Source organism: Apus apus, chromosome 5, assembly GCF_020740795.1.
Source record: "Apus apus isolate bApuApu2 chromosome 5, bApuApu2.pri.cur, whole genome shotgun sequence".
NCBI lineage: Eukaryota > Metazoa > Chordata > Aves > Apodiformes > Apodidae > Apus > Apus apus.
Window position 1 is genome coordinate 34,040,554 of NC_067286.1, and position 23,326 is coordinate 34,063,879.

General features: G+C 40.4%; 1 protein-coding gene across 2 annotated transcripts in view; it reads left to right on the forward strand.

The window, feature by feature from the left end:
• The window catches only part of MEIS2 (Meis homeobox 2), a 171,952-nt gene that overhangs the window by 1,891 nt on the left and 146,735 nt on the right, over positions 1-23,326 (forward strand). For both annotated transcript variants that reach the window (XM_051621289.1, XM_051621288.1), the window contains 6 exons: positions 120-352; positions 1,931-2,072; positions 2,597-2,647; positions 3,408-3,458; positions 4,379-4,528; positions 14,367-14,481. In XM_051621289.1, coding sequence (XP_051477249.1) covers positions 120-352; positions 1,931-2,072; positions 2,597-2,647; positions 3,408-3,458; positions 4,379-4,528; positions 14,367-14,481 — 742 coding nt within the window. The remainder of the gene's footprint in view (positions 1-119; positions 353-1,930; positions 2,073-2,596; positions 2,648-3,407; positions 3,459-4,378; positions 4,529-14,366; positions 14,482-23,326) is intronic.

Below are 23,326 nucleotides of genomic sequence, written 5' to 3' on the forward strand. Positions count from 1 at the left end.
TCTCTTCTGACTTTTGTTGTTGTTGTTTGTTTGTTTTTTTATTCCTCTCTCTCCCTCCCTCTCTCTCTCCCTTCCCCTCTTTCTCTTTCTTTCGTCTCTTCCGGCCCGTTTTTTGACAGTACGATGAGCTGCCCCACTACGGCGGGATGGACGGAGTAGGGGTGCCGGCGTCCATGTACGGGGACCCCCACGCCCCCCGGCCGATCCCCCCGGTGCACCACCTCAACCATGGGCCGCCGCTCCACGCCGGACAGCACTACGGCGCCCACGCCCCGCACCCCAATGTCATGCCGGCCAGCATGGGCTCCGCTGTCAACGACGCCCTGAAACGGGACAAGGATGCGATCTACGGGTAGGTGCCGCCGAGCGGCCCGGCGCCGTGGCCCGGCTCCGCAGCGCTAGTGCTCGCGGAGAGGCGAGAGAAGGAGCAGGGCGGGCGGGCGGCGGGGGCTCCCGAGGGGCCGCGGCGGCAGGCGGGCGAGCCCCGGAGCACGGCGAGGGGCGAGCCCAGGAGGGAGAGGAGCCCCCAGCCACCCGCTACGGAGGGGGATCCGCGTGGTGTCACTGCCACTGATGGCAATTTCAGGGCGAGTGCAAATCCAGCCTTATTCTTAGCTGAGGTGCAGCACCCATGGAAGCGGGTCCTGGAAAAACAGTCTTCTAAGGGAGAGAAGCTGGGCTGGGGGAGGTGTTGTTGACTTTTTTTTTTTTTTCTGTTTTTATTTTTAGTTTCCTTTTTACATTTTTGTTTGTTGTTCTTTCCCCATGGGTTTTTTGTCTTATCGGAAAGGCCCCAGTTAGGAGTTCAGACAGGAGAGGTGACTCTCATAGCTCTGGATTTTAGTCGGAGAAGTGTTGTTCTGGTGTCCTCCTTTGTGTCATAATAACACTCTTCCAACACTGTAAATAAAGAGCTATTCACATGGCGGAAGGTATTTAGAATAAAAGGGATTTGCTTCTCCCTGAAACAGAAGAAATAAATACATTGTGGGTACTGAGCTGAGTTTTCTATTTAGGAAAGAAAGAACATGAGGGAAAAAAAAAAACAAAACATGTACCAAACAAAACTCAAGCCTGTGCCAGGGCATTGCTTGGGGGAATGACACCGATTCCCTTCAGTGCCTTTTAGAAAAGATACAAAATAATCCTAAAAAGAGAGATAGTAACATCCATGACAGAGCTTCGGGCCTTGATCAGGAACCAAAGGGGAAAAGAGACAAATGCACGCTCACTACTTCTCAGGCAGATTTTTTTTTTTTTTTTTTTTTTCTGACTACACCAACTATGGGAAAATATTTCTCGAAGTGCTCCCTCCCTCCGCCCCCTCCCCAGCTCACTTATCTGGACAGCTGGTATTTTACTTGGGTGTGCTTCCTAAGCCAGGAAACTTCACCACATTTTTGTTAGCAGGCCCCTTGCAAAAAAAAAAATTACGTATTAAGTAGTTTGCAGTTTGCCTAGCCGTGCTTCTCATTTTAGGTCATAGCTGGAGGGTAGGGATGGGATCTTCCAGGTTTCGCGTTATTTTAAGCTGTGGCAAAAAGTGTAAGATTCCCAGCTGAGCTGCTGCTTGCGTGAGCGTGTTTGGTGCCTTATGCCTTTATAGGAGAGGTCACTTCTGTCCTCGTGTGTGGGGACTACACAGGGTATGCGGCTTGGGTATTGCGATTCAAAAGGAAAAAAACCAACAGCAACCAAAACCCGAACACCTACAACACCAAAAGCCGCGGTTTCATTTCAAAATATTGCTGTCCCCTGCTCTGCCCGAAGCAATACAGAGAAACTGTAGAGTGTGACTGTGTCCGTGTGTCCGTGCCTCTCTGTCCGTGCATTAAAAAAAAAAAAAAACACACCAAAACTTGTTGATGAGAGCTCTTCTTTCCCCCTCTCCCCCACCCCCTCCCTCTCTTTGTGTGCCACTGCCCGGTAGGCACCCGTTGTTCCCCCTCTTAGCTCTGGTCTTTGAGAAGTGCGAGCTGGCGACCTGCACACCTCGGGAGCCCGGCGTGGCCGGCGGGGACGTCTGCTCCTCCGACTCCTTCAACGAGGACATCGCCGTCTTCGCCAAACAGGTCCGGCACCTCTCCCCCCGCCCCCGGCCCTTCCCAGCGCTCCCGCCACCTCCTCAACCCCTCGCCCCGCTCGCAAGGGGCAGCCTCCCCTCGCTCCCCCCTTGCCCCCTCTCCGGTCGCCGGGGGGGCAGAAGGCAGGGGCGAGGGTGAGCGCTGGCGGCCCCGCCGGCCCTGACCCTGCTCCACCGGCAGCCCCGCTGAGCTGCCGGACTTAGGGTCCTGGCTGTCGCCTTCCTGCATGAATGAAAGGGAAATGTAACTGCTGCCGAGTTTTGGAGGGAGAGGGAGAAAGGCAGGAGACCCGAAAGACAGGGCTCTGTGGCAAGGACGGCCGCCTTGGCACTGGGCTGTCAGAAGAGCAGGCTCCGGTTCACAGCACGGGTGACTCCCGGGCGTCCCGCCGGTTTTTGATCTGACCTGCTCCGGCAGTTTTGTCACACGGGTTTTTTTCCCCCTTCGAGTGATTCGGTTGGCGGGCTGAGGAGAGCAGCAGTAACTCACGCCGCTTTTCCTTCTTCATGCAGGTCCGCGCTGAAAAACCACTTTTTTCTTCAAATCCGGAGCTGGACAATTTGGTAAGGCCTGCTCATCCCTCTGCCCCGCTCCCCTCCCGCCCTTCCCAACCCCACCGGCAGCCGCCCGCAAAAGCCCTCCGCTGTCCGGGGCGGTGGGGAGGAGGCTGAGGCCCGGGCACACCGGCTGTGCGGGCAGGGGAGGGGGAGAGCCGGGGGGGGGTGCTGGAAAGCTACCGTCAAGAGGCTTCAAAGAGCTGCACTTTTAAAGTGAGCCAGGGCAAACTCTAGAGCATTGCAAAGCTGTGTTTGAAAGCCGCGGGAAGCTAAAGTGAAGGAAATAACTGCTTGAGAAGAGAGCGCTGGAGATTTCTAACTTAATTCTCTTGCTAATGTGAATGATTTCAATATTCAAAGTGCCTAAATCCGCTTGTAAAGAAGATCCCAAACTATTCATCCTTTCCCCCCTCCCCTTTCTCCTGCAGGCATTGAGGGGGGTGGGAGTGTGTGTTTGACTTCTCTGTGGACCCTCAGAGATGAGGGCCGGGGTGTTGAGAGGAGCGAGAAAAAGGGGAAGAGGTTTTCTCCAAGACCGCGGTAATAAAGCACTAATCACCGCTCCTGGAATAAATATTATAAAAATCAAGTGCTTAGGTTAAAGTTGATCAAAATTGTTCAAGCGTGACCAATGAGCTAAAATCCTAGATAATGACTGCACGCCCTGACAAGCCCCTTCTCCCCCTCGTCCACTGGGGCTCGCAGCTCTGCACAGCCCCCGAGCTCCTGTCTCCCACGTAACCCCTTGCTCAAAACTTTCTTGCAGATGATCCAAGCAATACAAGTACTAAGGTTTCACCTTTTGGAATTAGAAAAGGTAAGAGCCGCGGAGGTGGGCGGGGGGCAAGCCATTCCCTCACTGTTCCTTCTGCTCCCCTCCCTTTCCCCCCCAACCCCCGCCCCCCCGTCTGTTTGGGATGACTTGTAAACATTGCCAGAAAAGATAGGGGAAACGCAGGGTGATTCTGCCATCAGAGCATGTGACAGCCGGCAACCATGCCCAGCCCAGCCTGGCTTTTTTTTTTTTTTTCTTTTTTTTCTTTCTTCAGTGTAATTTCAACCAAATAATTAAATATACGTACTATTAAACCTCTTCCATCCTTCTTACCCCTTCCCTCACTAGAAGCTCTTTTCCTCTCTCGGAAATAACATGTTTAACACAAAGAGAAATGAAAGCGGTCCTGCCGTTCTCCAGCCCTGGCAGGCAATATTAACCCTGAGCAAGCACTAAATGTTTGACAGAGGCAGGGGGCCCTGGGCGGCGTGGCGAGGGGGCTGTGCCCTGGGACGGGAACGGCTCTTCCCACAGCCTCAGCCAGTAGCTTCGTTTTGCTCTTGTCGGCCACTGAGACCTTTTTTAAGCCCCGGGTTAAACCGATCCCGTCCCCGAGTGACTAGTTGTACTTGTCTGGGCTGTGTGTGCTCCAGAGATACCGCCTGGGTTCAGCTCCCAGTGTTCTGATGTTATCATCACATAGGATTTTCCTCTGCACACCAGATTGAGCCCACTATCTCTGTCTCTAACTTGTTGCTGCGGCGAGTCTCTAGAGAATAATATGTGCTGCAACAATTTCTCTATTGTTTCCTTGCCTTCAACTATTGTGCCCCTTAATTAGAGTTACTTGTGGAATAGATCAGAGGGTTGTCCTTGCTACCAAAAAAAAAAAAAAAAAAAAAAAAGTTTGCAATCCGGTATTTTGCCACCGCTAATGCTACTATTCTGGTTACTGATTTCAGGTTCATGAATTGTGCGATAACTTCTGCCATCGGTACATTAGTTGTTTGAAAGGAAAAATGCCAATAGACCTCGTTATTGATGAAAGAGATGGCAGCTCCAAATCAGACCACGAAGAACTCTCAGGATCTTCCACAAATTTAGCTGATCATGTAAGTCTTTCTGATTATTTTATGGCCTTTTTAAAGATTTTCACCTCCTTAGAAGAACCTGCCCTAATTTCATTGTTTTGTTGCTCTTGCCTGTTAGTACTGTTATTGTTGCTACTTTAACCTCTTGCAAGTTTGGATCCCATCTTTACACTTACTTTCCGTTCACTTTGTGAAGTTGTAGACATGCAAAAAGTTCCTTCTGTTTCCACCCTTAAAGCAGCGAGTTTGCAATGGTTTGTAAAGCTTCCTGGTCTGGGTGGCTTGGATAGCTGGCAGACTGTTGGTGTGATGTGGGGATCGGTGCATTCTCTTCTTCTTTGCCAACTCTGTACTCAACGCAGCAATGTAAGGAAACAGAGACAAGAAAGTTAAGGAGAAAGTTTGCTGATTTGCTCTCCCCCTCCTCCTCACCCCCTTCTCGTGGGGATGACAAGTGATGAGAATTATTGGCAATACTACATTGCATTAAAAAAAAGGGTTAGCACATTAGAGTTTCCAATGCTTGTGCTTTATAGCAACTTATTGTCAGAATATGGACTTATTGCCAAACGCCTGAAGCATCTTCATAATAAAAGACAGTAACCTTGATGAAGTAATTATTAACAATGTATTACAGAAAGCTGGAGAGAATGATGATTGAGTAACCGTAGGTTAGCGTTTGATTTTAACACTTTAAGAGTTCGTGAATTAGTGTTATCTGTGTAGGACTGAATGTTGGTGTGCGTGGTAGGGAGGAGTGCCTTTGTTTTTCCGGGTTTTGGAGTGGCTCTTGTGATCCATCAAAAGATGTACATGCAGAGAGACTTCGGGATGTGAAGGGAAAGATTGCAGCTGGTACTGCAAAAAGGGATGGAATAGCTCTGGTTAAAAAGAGTGGGTGTGAACTCCAGTTTATTTATAGGAACGCCCCCTCGGGAAGAAGGAGGGTTTAGACAGTTTTAGATTCAATTGAACTCATAGTCTAAATGATGCAGTCTAATATTTTAGTGCTTGAAATATTAATTTAACACCTGGTGTGAAGTTAACCATGCTTTCTGCACAGGCTTCTGCCTTAATCTCCCAGTGTATTAAGAGGAAGAGTAGCTGTAAGCCCAGGGAGAATGAGCTTTCTAGGAGCTTTTTTTTTTCCTTTGAAAACATGTTGTTGGTGTCTGTATTTGATAATTACATTAGACCTGGAATGAAGTAGAATTGGGAGATAAAATAATAATAAATTATTCTAAATGCCTTCCTTCTGACACGGCTTAGTTTCAGAGCCCAGGAAATATTTTTGGACTCAAGCCTTAACTTTCATTTTCTCATTGGCATTCGGTAAACATTGCAGGACAAGGTTTTTGCAGTGTTTTACATTTTAAAGCTATTATTTTGAGAGAAAAAAAAAAAAGTATGCAGCGATTCTTGGAAGTTTCTCTGCTTATCAGCCATCTCATACACAGATGATGAACTCTATGAGGCATGACAGTGTTTAAAAAAAATAGTTGGTTTATGGCTTTTTGCAACCCTAAATTCATGTGCACAAGTATTCTGGGAGAGTACTAGAAAATAAACTGAAATGAGTGGCAACCTGAAACATATGGGGTCATTGTACATAAGGCAGAGCAATAGGGAAAAAAAAAAAATACACATTTCTCCAGTATAGTTTCTTTACAAGAGTGTGTTTCAAGTGGAAGTGTAGAAATGGAGCATGCTTATGTTTATATTGAAGAGATTAGATAAACTAGCCTGTTTAGGGTTCTGGCAGATGGTGAATGCTCAAGCCAATTTGCAGTGCTCCATTATAATATTTAAATTCACACGCAATGATAGGACAGAGGTGGAGGGGGTTAGCATTTTGATAATTTGATAACCATTATCTTCCCTAAGTAGAATCTCCTCTTGCTTTTGTGGCCCAAAAAGCAAACTCAAATAAATATGACAACCCATTTATCTTGCACCCATTAGGGTTTACCACTTCATTGGGTATTATAATTTAAAGCCTTTTATTTCCTGGAGATTTGTGCTATAACATTTTTACTTTAGCCCCCTGCTATTTGTTTTGAAAGGAAGCAATAATTTGTGCAACCAGAACACCAACTGGGAAATGAAGAGTTGTATCACATAGTTACATTTTATTCATGCGTTTTGGGAAATGTGTTTCCTTATTGGATTTTTATATATATATATATATATATATATATATTAGCTTCTTTTCTCAACAGAACTTTAACACTTTTTTATAGCTTAGTCGAACTACCCAATGTATACACATTTATATTTACACTGTACAAGGTTCCAGCAGAAAGAAATCCACTTTTATTCATAAAGAAGGAAAAGCTTTAAAAAAGGGCTAATACAAACATGCAAGACTATAAAAAAAAAAAAAAAGCAAAAAAAAAAAGCTGTCATTTGTGAGCTTCTACCTGAAAATGTAGTAGTTCAAGCATGCAAATTTGTCCAATTTGACTCTGCAGGTTTATTTTTTTATTTGCTTTGATATGTATATTTAATATATAGCCTCGGGCTAGATCTCATTTGGTGAAAGTAGGTGCAGGGGTGATGATGAGCCACTTCAGAAGGACAGAGACAGCATGTTGTTTCCTGTCTTTTATGTATTGGCCCACCATTCTGATCCTTGGGTCTTCACCTCATGGTTTTATTTGCACATGAAATACTAGGATCATTTCAACTGATTGGCTATGAATAATGATAGTAAAAAAGAAGTGTACTTTAATTTGTTGTGTGCCAAGCTTTCTCTTGTGGAGGTGACAGTTTGTGACAGCTGTTTGACACCCCAAAAGTCCATATACCTCTACTCTTATCAAAGGGTATGAAGTCATACTCTGTGTGTTTAATGTGAATGTGAGGGGTGGCAGTGGTGACAGTGGCAGTGCTGAACTAGAAGAGGAGGCAGCTCTCAGTTTTATTCCTTTTCTAGACCTGAAAACAGGCAAAATTGTAGGATTAGCCAATGTTTACCTTAAGACTTGTAATGGGGTACTCAAATAGACCATGCTTCCCTTTTCAAAATCTACTGCTCTACTATTTATATAACTTAATTGGAAATCAAAAACAAAATAAGCAAAGGAATGAATTCTTCAGAGATATACCTGTGCTGGAAAAAAGAGACAGCTGTAAGCTGTTGTGCTGTATGTGTTTGGTAATAAATGTGTTTATCGAATTTTATTTTAGTGTGCTATTAACTGTTACATAATACAGTAAATGTAAAGGGTCCAGGGACTTGGTAGATCAAATAGTGCAGTGGTGGCCACAAGAACCTGAAACTTACGTTATTACTCTGCTGTGTTTAGTAAATATAACAACCCATAATTAGTGTTTGAATTTTTAACACTCTCATATTTTTTTATTGCTCTGAGATATTAGCTGTAGATGGGAAGAAAGTATTTGCAGCTATGCCCTGGCTGGACCAGATCAGTTAGGGGGGAAAAAAAAGGAAATAAATATTTTCCAGCTGCAGTTCAAGTTGAGTTTCCCAGCAAAGACAGTTTATTATTGTTCAATATAAAAATTCTGGGCCCTCTCCTGCATTCTGTGTTCATCCTAAAATACCTGTTGAGATTGCCAATGTGTCTTTTCTATTTCTTTTTTTTCCCCCTTCAGAGCTATTCAAATCTGAAAAACATAAGGCTTTTAAAATTTGGAGAATTTTTAAGTTCTTTGAGCATATGATAACACTCTTGTTACATTTCTTTTGTACCTGGCTTCACCTGGTGCCATGCAATTCTTCCTATAGCACAAACCTACTTTGAAGCCTAGTAATTCTCCCATAGAAATTTATGGCTCATTTCTACTGGCTTTTGTGGGAGCAGGATCAGGGCCTCAGTATTTTTTACATTTCCTTGTATGTTCTAGTCAGATTGCAGCTGAGAGGTAATAATATACAGATCATAATTTATAAAATATAATTAAAAATGAATAGAGATATACATACATCTCTTTTTTTATAAAAGGACTGTTGACAGTTTAGAAATCTGATGCCTTAACTGTGGAAGAGAAATATTAGCTTGATTATTAAACCTGTCAGCTCTCAAATGAGGAGATACTTTTATTCTGTACTTTCGGGCATCCAGACATTTTGCATTTATTTAATATTTCGTCTTGAAGAACGGTCTGTGCAAATTCCTGACATCTTGCAGATGAGAAAAAAAAAATAAAAATAGGGTAATATATATCTGTTCCAGTTATATAATTGAACCTTTAGGTAAGATTTCACTGAGTAATGAGGAAGTAATTAGGGGCCTGATGCTGCAGTCTCCAGGTATAAAACACTTTGATGGACTTCAGGAGGAGCTTTGAGTACGTCAGAAATATAGGAGCAGACCTCAAAGATGTTGTCTGTTTGCAGTGTGTCAGAAAGGAAATTGAGTTGGCAACTGCAACAATACTAAGGCAAAATTTTCTTTAATAACCACATTTCTTAGTACGTGGCTTAAGGTGTTACTGTGGGCCCTGTGCTTTCTGATGGGGCAAGAACATCAAGAACTTTCTGAGACTGTAGAGAATGTTGTGTATTTCCTCTTCTGATGGGACAAAGTACTCTGCAGTTAAAGATACTTCACAGCTCAAAGTTGAGTGTTTTTTGTTTAAGCTGGGTTCTCTCAAACAGAACTGACAATGTATTTCATTATCTATTTCATGCTGGTGTTCCCTCTTTGGTTTGAGTTGTCAATCAGTCTAGATGAAGTGTAGCCACACAGAATGATGTAGAAGGACAACTAAAAATCAACAAACCCCCAGTTTTTCAACTCTCACTTCCTGCTGACAGGTGGATTACATGTCTCATTTAAATCTTAATTGGAAAATACAAAACACACAGCTTTTCCATGTTCTAGGAGTGTCAAAAATTATTCCCGACACTTTTCTGAAATGCAAAATCAAGTGGCAAGTATTACAACTTGAATACATATATACATTCAGATGTATCTGATAGATCACAATAGCTTGTGTTTGTCTTAAATTGTGTAATTCTGATACAAAAAAAGTTATCCACATTAAATATGCATCTGTAATAAAATACATCTTAATAATACCAGGAGTAGTCTTTTTAGAAAACATACATATCATGTCAAATTAGAGTTTTTCATGGCTCATTTACTTACTGGAAGTTTCTTTACATACTAAGTTTATTATTACTGCACTCCACAACAGTCTCTAAGATAACATCCTGGACTTTTTTATACATACAAAACATAAACAGACACAGATGCACACAGATGAGCACACACAAACACATGTACATGTATGTGTGTAGGTTTCTATGTCTGGCGTAGTACACTATCTTTTGATATAAGGTGGTACTTAAAGAGAGGTTTTTGTGGTATCAGTCATGTCAGCTCTTCTGCTGTGTTTACAGGTGTTACTTGTAACAACAAGGTGAGCAGGGTTTGACTTGTATTTGAGGGACAGAATGCCATCCATACCACTAATTCAGTTCCATTTTCTGTTTGTAAAACTAATTTACCAGAGCAACCTCCAGACCTTTGAATCCTACCATCTTCACAAAGAATGAGCTCTATAGCCATTGTAGTTTCTTTGGTGAAAGTAAGTTTTATTTGTTCCTGCAAGATCAATGATTTTGGTAATTTCATCTGTAAGAGCCTGATCTTGTCACAGTCGTATATGCAAAACTTCAGTTAACGTCTGTGAGCCAAATCTTGCTTAGCTTACTCACGAGGGTATCAGCTGGCCTGATTGATTTTACTTCCTAGTTATAAATAAGAAGAAAATTCCTTATGGTTAATTGAGTCTTTAATATCACCACAAAAAACAGTGAGAGATCAGAATCAGCCCTAGCGGGAATACGTACACTCAAAAAATTAGCCAGACGTTGCCCAATGGAAAGAATCAGAATTTAACAGAAGGTTATCCTGTACAGATTTCTCTGTTACAACAACTCTGTTCAAGAAATTCTGTAGCAGTTAAAAACTCCTACAGTTCTACCAGATTTGCAGCATCGACAGAAGACTAACGCATCAGATTTGCTTTGTATACCAGGAGACTCTTGTCCTTTCTGTTGCTCTTTTATAGATTTAGCAGAAGTCAATGGTGATGTTAAATAATTTTTTAAAAAACTTTGAAAGGAAAACACACTGGCAAAATTGTGTTTTCTAGGAAAGCTGTGTGTGTAAACAAGAAAGCGGATAGTGGCGGAGTGATCTCCTGTGGCCCTGCTAGTACAAGCTTTCCCCATATTGTCTCCTGCTTTTATATTAATTACAACTTGCATTATCAGCTGCGAGTCTATAGCCCAGCAAATAGAAAATACTGCCCCTGGAGACCTAGCTTCTTGTATCTATTTTCCATCTCCTTCTATTGTGCTCTACTCAGTATTCACTGCTTTTCTCCTGGTAACACTGCTCTTTAACACAATTAGGTAAGAGCAAGAGGAGCACCATATTTGACTCCCAGTTATTAAAATGACTGGGAATAGATACATGTATGCCATTTACCTTCCATGGTATCTGGCATTAGTTTAGGTCATATGTGTGTGAAAATTTTATATTACGTACACGTACGCAACACAGGGAATTGCATTTTGGCAGACATTGTCCACACTCTTCAATGTGTTTCTTCTGCAAAGTATATTACTGAACTTGCAAGAAGATCCGAGAAGCTATGCTAACAGTTTGTGTAAATTATCTAAAGCTAACAGGTTTTCCAGTTGGTTTTTTTTGTTTGTTTATTTTGTGAGTTGTTTTTTCTTTACAAAGTAAAGCATGATATCTTAACACAAATTTCCTTGAAATTAATAGAAAAATTACAATTAACCCTAGTGGGCTTTAAATCAGGATCTCTTTAGGTACCTAAACTATACTGATACAGTGTTTACAGTGAAATACACTTTAGATGTGTCATTTGGTCCTCTTTTTTTCCTTTTTTTTCTTTTTTTTTTTTTTTTGTGAAGATGTATATAAAATAATTACTTATGATAAGGCATTTGGCCAAGAAGAAGTTTTTCTTGAGGGATGCAAAGTTGAAAACAGTCTAGGGGAGAAAAAGAGAAGTTCTCTGACACGTACAATGATCTTAATCCAAAGCAAAAGAATGCTGCCTCTTTAAGAGGCTGTAAACTCCAGCCCTAGAATTATTTGTAATTTTTTTGTAATATTAAAACCTAGCTATTTCTCTCTCTTTCAAATTCCTCCAACATTCTACTGTTGCATCTTTTAAATATCCCATCTTATTATTTCTTCACCAAAATTCTGCCAAATTTCATCCTCAGTAAATCTGTGTCACAAGAAATACATAGAATTCCCAATCAATACAGTCTGTCTTTCTAAAACAGGATCTAGAAACTGAGGTCAAGAACAACTCAGTCTGTTTTCAGCTGCGGGAAGTCTTATTCGTGATCCTTTCCAAATCATTACAGTTTTGAAACAGAAAGGCCGGTCTAGCTTTTGAAGTACTGTATGATAGGTTTTGGATGACATTTGCCTTAAAACATAGTTGAGGTGTTACCAGTTAATTATTGTAATTTTCATATGTGTGATGAGGAGCTCCAACAACAGCCAGCTGAAGAGAGCCTGCAGTGCATAAAATTAACATAACTCACTGTGTTCCCTGAAAAGTTTAGCCTAGGTGAACATGTTGCAATTCTTACATTTTCTAAAATAAGGTTCCAGCCTGATGTTGTTGGAGGGCTAAGCTCATGTTATGCTATTGTTTCTTTCCTTTTTCATGTATTTCTTCCTTCTCTTTATCTGATTACCATCCGGCAAACAGCTGACACTGAGAGGCTGCAGAGGGCTGAAGAGCTCCTGTCTGCTGTTTGCCTTCAGCTTGAAGCTATTTGAGTGACTTCCTAACTCAGAGATAAAAAGAGAAGCTCACAGGCACAACTGTGTTTTAATCCAAACTGTAAAGAAACTTGCTCAGTTTTTGCCTTTTATTTCCACTGGAAATTTAGCTAACATTATTTTCAACTTTTTGGGTTTTTTAATAACATCTGGGCTGCTTGAATTTTCAAGACTTCTCATCTTCTTGTGTTTCTTTCCACCTGACACTGTGACATGATGGTAAAACATTTTGTTTTGTTTTTAAAAAAGAAATTTGGGCTCTTACAGTAATTCTTCCTGCTGTGAAACCACATACGCGGGTGCGTGTGTGTGTGTGTGTAAGGTAAAGGAGATTTGGATCCTTGTCCTTTGGCCACCTAGAGCTTTACTAGGAAGCTTTTGAAATTGTGGGCTCTTCCCTTTGTCTCTGCTGCAATCTGGGCCAGGCACATTAGATTTATGTTAGTGGGCATTGTAGCAAGCCGTCATTTGGCAGTTCTACTTTGTGTTGCTATAGAGCATGTGGTAATAATCAGCACTACAAGATTACTTTGAGATGTTTCAGTATATATTTTGGGACCTGATTTCAATCACACTTACACTGCATTTTACAATGGGTAAACCAGTTGATTTTGTTGAACTTACTCCTACTACACATTGGGGTAGATGAGGTCAGAATCAGTCCTTCTCAAATAACTTATCTAAACTTGTCACTTGCTGCTTTCAGGATCTCCTTGTGATTTAATGATCTGGTGTTACTTCTCAATGCAGAATTAAAACAGAATCAAACCTAACAAGTAATACATTTATTATTTTTTTAGTGGGGATTTTTTGGGGGTTTGTGTTGTTGTTGAATTATTATCATATGCTTGATTTTAGTTGTCACATACAGGTGACAAGTAATGAAGGTCCAGCCCCTCGTCTGATCTGTTTCATGTGTTCTTGCTCTCCTTTTCTGCCAGAGGAAATTCCAACTCTTGCCTGCCTTCATGTGGTGCTGATAAAGCTCTTCCTGTACAGTAGAATTCCTGTTTTCCTTTAAGCAGCAGCAGGGTATTGAGAATGATCAGGAAAGGGGAGGAGGACAGGAGGAGAGTACACTCAACAAAGTAGCACTAAACTGTAACATTACATTTTCCTCGTTTATCTATCATTCTGAAAAGCAGCTCCTCACTCGAGGAAAGCCAATACTCAATAAATTAGAATGCTTGCATGAATTATGTGACTAAAGTACAATAGCTGAAGTCTTACTCAGCCAAATTTTGCAAACTTTGTATGTGTCTTCTGCATTGGCCTTTGTAGTGTTTTATGCGTAGTAATGTAGAAGAGTTACATAAAAATCACTCTGCATGTTATTTTATATAATCACCTGGTGGTTATTCTTGACAATACTTGTGAGCGAACTGTTAGAGTGATACATCCAGAAAGTCTTTTGAAATCTGTCATATCAAGGTGGAGGGTGAGGAAACATCTTTCCTGGTATACAACATCTTTCAGAGAAAGCTTACTTTTCCCCTCACAGCTTTGAATTTGCTTGAAGTTTTTTCAGCATTCAGATGGGTGTGAGAGAGGGTAGAGTGTGAGAACATGTTCTTCTCCTATGCACCTTCTCCTCTACTTCTTGAAAGTTTCCCTCCTCTTCCTCTTTTTGCATACCAGCTATCCTGATCCTAATGTGAACACCTAGTATCATAATCTGTGCAGGTTGATTATCTAGCTTCTGCCCCCATGTATAGCTCATTAAGAAGCTGAGTTGTGTTTTTTTGTCCCCTGAAATATTCTTCTGCAGTACTATTAAAACATTTAAATCAAGGCAACTTTTTGGAAAATTTGAAAAATAAAAATCTTTCCTTTATTTTACCAAGTAAAAATTTGTACCTCCTTTGCTTGTCTTTGCTAAAGAATTATTACACTGTGCAAACAATACCAGTGTTTGGCACATTTAAAAAATGCTAATGTGTATACTTTTCCACCCCTCCTCCCTTCTTCTCCCGGTTTTCTTTCTGTTCTTCATTTGCTATTGGAATGGGAACTGTGGAAAAAATTCCTTGGCACTCTGACACCAGAATCCTTCATCTTGGAGAGACCACGATGATGCAACCTCAACGCACTCGGCAGGCACACCGGGGCCCTCCAGTGGGGGCCACGCTTCCCAGAGCGGAGACAACAGCAGCGAGCAAGGTAAAAGGTCAAACTTTTTCCCTCCACAAAGTAGGCATGACTAAAATAACTCCAGCTTTTTTTTTTTTTTTTTTTTTTTTTTATATCAGTACATCTGCCTTAAAGTAAACATGGAGTGGCAGACTTGCAGTACAATCAGTTGTAACTTAGGGAGATGGTATTTCCTTTTCCTAACCCACTTAGCTGCATTTTATTATTATTTCAAAGTGAAATATCTAATCTTCAAACAAGCTTTGTAACAACAATTGATTAGTTCTGCCAATTCCTTTACAAATTTGGTTATCTGCAGTTTATTTTTGTGTGGTGTAAGTAAATATAATGGCAGACATACTCTCCAGCTGTGATGCAATTGGTTGAGCCAGGTTATAGATGGAGAATTTAACCTGTCATTTTAGCTGGGAAAGAGCCTCCTATATGAAGTTGTGAAGCTGCTGAATTATATAAAGCAGAAACAAAATCTAACTTGGATGAAAAAGTGTTTCTTGTAATGCTTTCTTGTACAGACTTGTTTCTACCTCTGAAAATCTGAATTCAGAATAGTAAATAGAGATGTATCTGAACTACAGAACCTCTGCTTGATTTATACAGTAAAGTTTTCTCCAGGGCTCAGGAGGTTTGATTATTATTTCAGGATTTTTTGTTTTATTTCCTCCTGCATTGCACCTTGTGTGTGGTCATCTGCATCCATGCTGAGTGAATGTCAAAGGCTGTCATTTTGATATGATAGTGTTTTACACTTGCTCATTAAATGTATAAGTGACTCCAGAAGGTATAAGTCTGAGATTCAAGCCTCCAGTGCTAAAACGTTTGATAAAGGTGGTCTTCTGTCACTCTTGGATTTTTACTGAAATTTATTTATTTATTTATTTATTTATTTATTTATTTATTTATTTTTACCACCGAAGTTAATGTGGACTCCGTTCTTGCTTTTCTTTGTGAGCATGGTAAGCCTCAGCTAGTGAGAGAGACTTTACATCTACAGGGTCTTAGGACATGCTCCCTCCATCTCATGCATCTGCAGCATTTTTTTAATGCTTTTTCCTCAAGTGGGGGATTACACATACCAAGCAGAGCCACCTGACAGGTCTGCAGTCCAAATAGCTGTACAGGATCCTGCAACTGGAGAGGGGAGCAGCCTTTGGGGCTACAGCTGCTGTGACTAGCCCTGTGCTGCGGCCCACTTCCTGCCGTGATACTTGCCATGTTTAGGCAGCAGAGCCGATGTGATTTCATGTCTCTCACGTGGCCCACTGCTTGGCACAGAGATAGATCCCCTCGTCTGTCTCACGATCTGGTGTCATATGCGTTGCAATTCGAGGAACTTGCAAAGTTTGTTTCTGGTAGAACGGTTTGGGTTTGTCTCCTCTTTGTAGGAATTGTTTATACATTTGTAATCATATTGCTGATAGAAAGCAGCCATTGCACCAGGGTGTGATCCAGCTCTGACATGAGTCACACAAGATTTTTTTCCTATGTGGTTAGCTTGGAACTATACAAGGCCTAAAGAACTGTTACAGCTTCAGCAACTAATGAAAGGGAAACTTGACTGCTGAGCAGCAAATCAGTGTTAGGTCTATTAGCTGGCCATAGACTTTACTGTTGATCAAGTGTTTACATTGTATTATGTGGCTGAGATGCTTGGTGTAGCAGACATTTGCCACTGTGTGTTCATTCCACTCCTAGGTAAGAAATTTCCCCCCACCTGTATCTCCCTCCACTCCGACCCAGCAATCCTTTACCAAATGAACCATACTTCATGTAACAAAATCCCTTGTATCAACATCCAGGAATCCTACATTTCACTAGTCTCCCACCCATTGTCATGTAGCTCAGGGTGGTCAAGAAATATTGCTAAGCATAAGTGGTTGATGATACCTACACCAACTTCCCACTGGAGACTGAGGTTTCTGGTAATATAAATGATTTGAACAAACACATTTCACTCATTTCTGCAGAAGGGGAACAACTGCTGAAGGGTAATATCAGCCACTAGTGCTGCCAGGTGGTAGGAGGGTAAAACATGGGTACTACGCTTCCCTTTGTGCTCTGTTGGGCCTTTTAAAGGGAAGCAGTCGTCCAGTGGCAAATCAGCATTCCACTCAGCTGCTGGCAGCTGAAAGATGTATGATCCTACAGCACTGGGAAAATTCCCATTGGAGACAGCTTTGGATTGCTCTCCCCCTCTCAACCCTGGGAAAGACTAAAGAGAGGGAGGCCTGTATTGAATTTTCCTTATGCTTCCTTGAGGGAGGCTGGGTTTACTTTATAACTCGTGAACTGGCAGTGAGCTGGTCCCAGGCAATGCCAAGATGGGTAGACACCTTATTGAGCTATTCTGGTGCAGTTACTTATTCGGGTGAACTTCGTTTCCCTGCAGTTTTGTCAAGACTGTCCACAATTTCTGCTTCAAGTACTCTGCTTGCCCTGAAGGATTTCTTGGGAATGGGAACTCAAATGAGTCTTGCGTTACATTAGCAACGTATGGTCTCTTCCACTGATGTCTGGTGGCAGCAGAGGTTGATTCAAAGTAGAGTCAGTCTCTCCTGGCTCTTGGTAGCTTTCTTCCCAGGGATCTCTGCTTTTGCCTGTAAATTTGCCTTTTGTCTATAATGTGTGTCTTGTGATTTTTTTTTTATTATTATTTTTTTTAATGGCAAGGAAGATGGAAAGGAGTGGGGTGAGTGACAATATTACTTTTGCAGACTTTCTCTGCGTGAGGTAGATCTATTTATTACACAGAAGGATCAACCCATAATGCTTAAAGTTAGAATCAAAGAAGGTGTAGCCATTTTGTCTGTTTATGGAGGACAGTCTCTCCATGACACAGCATGATTGCCCTTTGGCATCAGAGGGGTTAATCCAGGAAATGTTTGGTATTATTAAAAACATGTTGGCATTGAAAGAGTTAACAAAAGAGCCTTCAGGCAGTAAATGTTGAAAGATTATGCTAATTTTATTAGTGGTGAGTGTCTATGTTGTTCTTAACGTGTCACCTCACTTGTTCAACAGAATACTAAGCTATACAACATATTGATCATCTACCAAACCAAAGTACTAGTGACCTATAATCTACCAAGCATTTATTGACTTTATCCAAATTCAGACCCACAAATGCAGATCAATGCTGTGTAATACTTTTTTAGAGATTAGTCATTGTGTAGTAGGTCTGATCAACTTTTCCCCTGCCCTGGAAATAGAAAGAGTTAAACATATCCAATAATAAAAATAAGACACTCTAAACATCTTACAAAGGAGAAAAAGAAGAAGCTGATTTAATGGTCTAATGAGGCCATCTTCCAGAGACTTGTTTTGTGTAGGACTTGCTTTGACCTTTCACTTTGCTCAGGAGCCCAACGCTTCATTTTTCACATTCTTGCAATTACGTTAACGCTTCAAGCATTTCTGACTCCAAGTCAGCTAGCAACACCAGGCATAACTCAACACTGTGAGTTTTTCTCCTCTCTGTAGATTCATTAACAGGTCACTGGGGTCCCAACTGAAATTTAAAACTGACTGGTTCTGTTGGGTTAGCTGAGTTATAGCAAGGGAGATGGCAGGAAAGGGGCTGAGAGAAGGGGAAGGGGGAGGGAAGACCCTGGGGTTTTTGCCAGGCAGTATATGTGTAAAAACTCTAATCGGAAGATTAAAAGGTGTGTGTAGCTTTATCATCCACCCTTTTCTTTGGATGGGGAAAAAAACATGTATGAAAGTCTTCTGAGGTATTATGCTTTCCTTGTTCTTTGTAAAACAAAATGAAAACAGCCACTGCCTTTACGTACAAGGCTAAATGACTTCTAGAATTCAACCTCCGTTTGTACCACAGTGATGGATATGATGCTCCCAGACTTTAATTCCTATTTAATCTCTTTATGGGATATTTCAAAAAATGAATATGGCAGATTATGCCTGAAAAGTGGAAAATAAATCTTTTTAAGGTTTAAAAACATGTGGTCTCCAGGAAAGCACCAGGGAACAGTTTCAATTTCATATTTTATGATACCAAGATCTTATAGCTGATTTGCCATATTCTTAGTTCAGTCACTCAAAGGGCCTGATCCAGCCAAGTCAGAGGCTGTGTTTCTTTGGGAACTTTCATGAAGTTCAGCATCTTTTGGGGATTAGGCCTGGGGTGATAAACTTGACTACAATTGAGAATCCAGAGACAAGAACCTTCTAGGTTATAGTGCAGTAAAAATAATTAATAGGCATCACATTCACTTTGCCTCACTCCTGTGAGTAGTTCATTGCTGTGTGTTTTTTTTGTTTGGTGGGGTTTTTTTTGGTGAAGCTACTTGTGCTGAATGAAGATACATGCCCCTTTATAAGTAATATCTGGGGCTATTCTCTAGGATCATATCTTAAAGTAGTTTTGAAACACTTACGACTGCTTGTCCAGCAATTTTGTCCACAATAGCTTTCTGTGGCAAAGATTCATCATCTGGCTTGGGTCACAATCAACTAAGATATTAGCTGAAATTCTGTTCATCCCAGGTTATGTCTCTGGGTTGATGCATTTTCTTACTCTATATATACCATCTTGTAATAACGATGTTATAAAAATTAAATTTGTTTACAAAACTAGCTGACAACGCTCAAAGGCCTGTCCTAGTATCAAAACCCTAATGAAAGTACATAAAGCTTTGAACCAAACTCCAATAGGCAGAAAAACAAAACCACAAAAAAACCCAAACACATTCATGCAAAGTCTTTGGAAGTTTAGTATTCAAAACCTGATGATGAAACTTCTCTTTCCTAGTGCTGTATGTATAGGTAAGCCTACTGAGGCTAGTATGCATATTCATCATAAGGATTCAGAAAATATTTTTATTCCTCTTTATTTTTACCTATAAAGCTATGGGTATGGTTTTATTGGAAGAGAAATGTCTTTTGTAAGAAAGGAAATTCCTAATAGAAGGGCTCAAACATCCAGACTGTGAAAAATCAAACTTGCTAATAAATAATGCTTCACTGGAGATGCATTATTTCAGAAGCCACAGCTCTCGTAAAGGTGAACTGTATGAAGTATGAAAAACTCTTAAAGAACAATGACTTTTTTCAGCTGAGGAAGATACAGGAAGAGAGTAGCCCTTATTAATTCATCTTTCCCTTTCAAGTTTGAGGGGCCTGTCCTTGTGTTGATATGTATGAGTAATTCCCATTAATGGTGATGGGAGTTACGCATGTGGACTGACAGAAGAATAGACCCCTTAGTGTTCAAAGCACATGAAATTTACATTTTTTCCATTGCTGTAATTGAGATGTTGACAAATTGGGGAATATTGATGAGCCTTTGTTTTAAGTATTTCTTGCCAAGTTTGCTTTATTATCCCATGGTTTGAACAATGGTGTGGGTTCAGCAGCAATGAATAATAAGGGTAAAGATAACTTTGTATTTCAATATTTTGATGTGCCAATATGAAATAAATTGTCTTAGGCAAATGGAATATGCTGTTTTAATCATTAGCTATGCATGAAAGAAAAATTGATGTTGACATCTTTGCTGTAAAATCGTTGTAATGGGGCCTTCCTTACAATTCATTTTTGTAAAATTCATTTTGTACATTTTGCAGCAATTGAACAATCCCTGCACTGTGAATAGGCAGAATTCCCAGAAATACTGAGACAGTTGGCCCAGTAACTGCTGAGCTCACACTGCACACCACATGCACATTAACCATAATGATGCCAGAACCAGCTTAGCTAAATATAGTCACATTTTAGTATCATCCCATCCTTTCTTTTATTTCTGTCTATTATGTGAACAAACACATCTTTTTGTGTTTTTTGTTTGATTGCTGGAAACAGGGGACATTTATGTCCCTACACACTATTCAATAAGTAACATTAAAATTTCGTAGTGAATCTCCACTGTACATTTTCTAATAATCAGGCTGGTGGCAACTGCAAATTCCTCACCTTCTCTTCAATTAATGCTTAGAATGGGGGGAAGGAGGATGAGGGAGGATTTAACTATTACACTTACATTTAAGATTCTCACCTCACTCTTAGCTTTGTATCCACGTAGGTTTTTATATTTAGATATAGATTAAAAATCTATATATGCATTAGAAAACATTTACTTCTGTATCTAAAGTGTGTTGCATTGGGGTTTCAAACGTAGCCCAGAAAACTCTGTCAATGGAATGTTTTCATAGTGGCAGTAATCTCTTTAAAATAACCCTAAATACAATATGACAGATGCCATCTGGAATAATCTTTTACTAGTTGCTTTCAACTTTTATTTTTTCCTACAGCTAAGTTCATCTAAAACCGGTCACTTACTGTTATGGTAAACATAGTGAACTCCTTCCTCCCTTTCCTTGTTCAAAGAAAATAACTAAACAATTTTATTAAGAGGTTGCTTCTGTTGAGATGTTTGCCTCTGACTTCAAGTTTCTGGATGTTCTTATATATGTGTGTGTGCATGTTTGTTTATATATATTTATGTATTTGTACTTGCAAACGAGAAAGGTAGGATTCCCCCTTGGGCCATTCTTTCCATCTCAGATGCTACTCAGCCTAACCCAATTTGCCTCCAAGTGTTAGATAACATCCCATTTGCTAAATTATAATTGTATGTTTGTTACAGTATTAATGGTTTCATAATGCAACACATTCAAAGATAGAGTAGCAAGTGCTTAAATGTCTTCCTGTGTTGTTATAGACTGACTAATTTCTTCCTATATATGTCAACTTATTTGAAAGATCTAGTGTTGGAATCTGGTCGGGTTTTGTTGTGTTTTTTTTTTAACTTAGTCGTGTGAAGGGATGTCTCCTGATGCCTGTTAGAGTTTAATTTAGAGTAGTAATTAAACTTGAATACTGCCTCATAAACAAAAGATAAACAATAAACCAGCCACGTTCCCTGCTGTTTCATAGCTTTCTTTCCCAGATGTTTTAGCCTGATAATTTTTACATAGTGAACTACCTAGCATGGAGTGCTATGGACAGAGGTCAAAGCCTGGTTCTTGTAATGGGGTTTTAAAAACTTTTTTTTAGTAAATTAAATACTACAGAATTTTCCTTTGTGTGGCTGATAGAATTCTCAGATACCAAAAGACACTCATTAACTGACTTTTTAATTATCTCCCTCTTGTTTAACAGAATGGCACTAATTTAAAAATACCCACAAAGTTTATTTTAACTGTTGATAATCAAGGAATGCCTCTATTTCTTAATATTAGGATGCCTGGATAGTACAATAGAATCTTCAGTGTTATCCTGAACAAATAAAAACACCATTGCAGGAGCTGCTCTCTCCATGTTGATCCTAAGCAATGAAGGAAATGTTCACAGTGGAAGGCTTTTAATTTTTCAAACTGCTCCTCAGGCTGCCAGAGCTTGTCTGTCCATCACTGGACCGCTCCTCTATCAGCCATGATCTTTCTAATTGCCAGGTACTCACAGGCCGCTCGGCTGCAGGAGCCATGTTATTTTCACTGGGTGGGGTAATTACTGAAAGCTGAGAATAGCTGCACTAAAGACACAGGGATACTTTCATGATCCCATTAGCATAAGAGTGGGTAAATTATTCATGCCAAGTGAGGATTCTATGGGGAAAAGTATAGTTAATGCACATAGTTTTTAAATGTATCCCTTTCTGCTCTGAGACTAAATTCTTGTTGGATTCAGTTCTCAGACATTTACAGGAAAGCTCTAGTGGCATGTTAGACGCAGTTCATCTCTCTCTCTGTTTGCAGCGCTCTCAATAGAGACCATCTGGCAAAGATCCAAAAGGTGATTAAACAAAATGATCAGCTCTTGTTGCTGTGTTACATGTCCAATACTCTGGATTAAAAAACATGACCCGCAACAGTCAGCTAACAATTTTTTTTTTTTCTTCCTCTTTCCCCTTCCCTTGTAAGAATTCAGATGGTCCACAAATGTCTATGCCATCTTTGTGTCCTTATGGCCCATAATCATGAACAGGTTGTGCAAATGGCTTTTTCTGTAACACGGTCTGTTCCAGCAGCATAGAAACATTTCATATTAATTGGGTCAGTCTAATGTTCATAATGACATGAGGAAAAATTACCCAAATGTGTTCTTATAGTAAACGCTTAAAATGTGCCTTTCTCCTGTTAGAAAGTGAAATTTGACATCAGGCTCATGTGGTTGATTTATTTTTTAAGAGAAGAAGATCAAAGCATGACACTGTCATCTGCTGAAAATAGTTTAAAGCCCTTCTAACAAAAACAACACCACCACCAAAAAGAAATAAATAATAATAAAAAAAACACAACAGAAAAGGGGAGGGAGGATTAAGCTGTGGTTTAACACCACAATCAGGGATGAATTTACAGTGCTATTCAGAAGAGTACTCCCTTATCATAAACACGCTGATAATCACACTGAATCTAACTCCCAATTAGCTCTTCCTTTGCTCACAGAGATCACGGTACATGTCCTCCTTAAGCCGTGATATGTTGCCGTTGAGTCAGACAGAACATTTGTGTACCTTATGTCACATTCAGAATTTAAGGATTAATGCTATATATTTATCAGAAAACCCAGCTAATCAGCAAGGTAATTTTTCAAACCAGTCACTTCAATGCCTGAGTTAAGGTAAAAATGCCAAGACTGTGAATAGGGGACATATGTATCTTATCTTTTTGGGGTTGCACCAAATGCCAAGTACTAGCATAAATTCAACAGAAACCAGACATCGTTGGAAACTAATTAAAAAAATATTGAAATTAAACCTACCATATGAGTGAAATATTTGTAGGCCCACTTTGTTGAATACATAACAATTTGCATGGAATTTAATAGTACTTCCTTCTCTTTTACTTCTGGAGTTGTACTTTGTTAAAAATGAGAGGAATCGCCTCTGTGTATTCAGCCA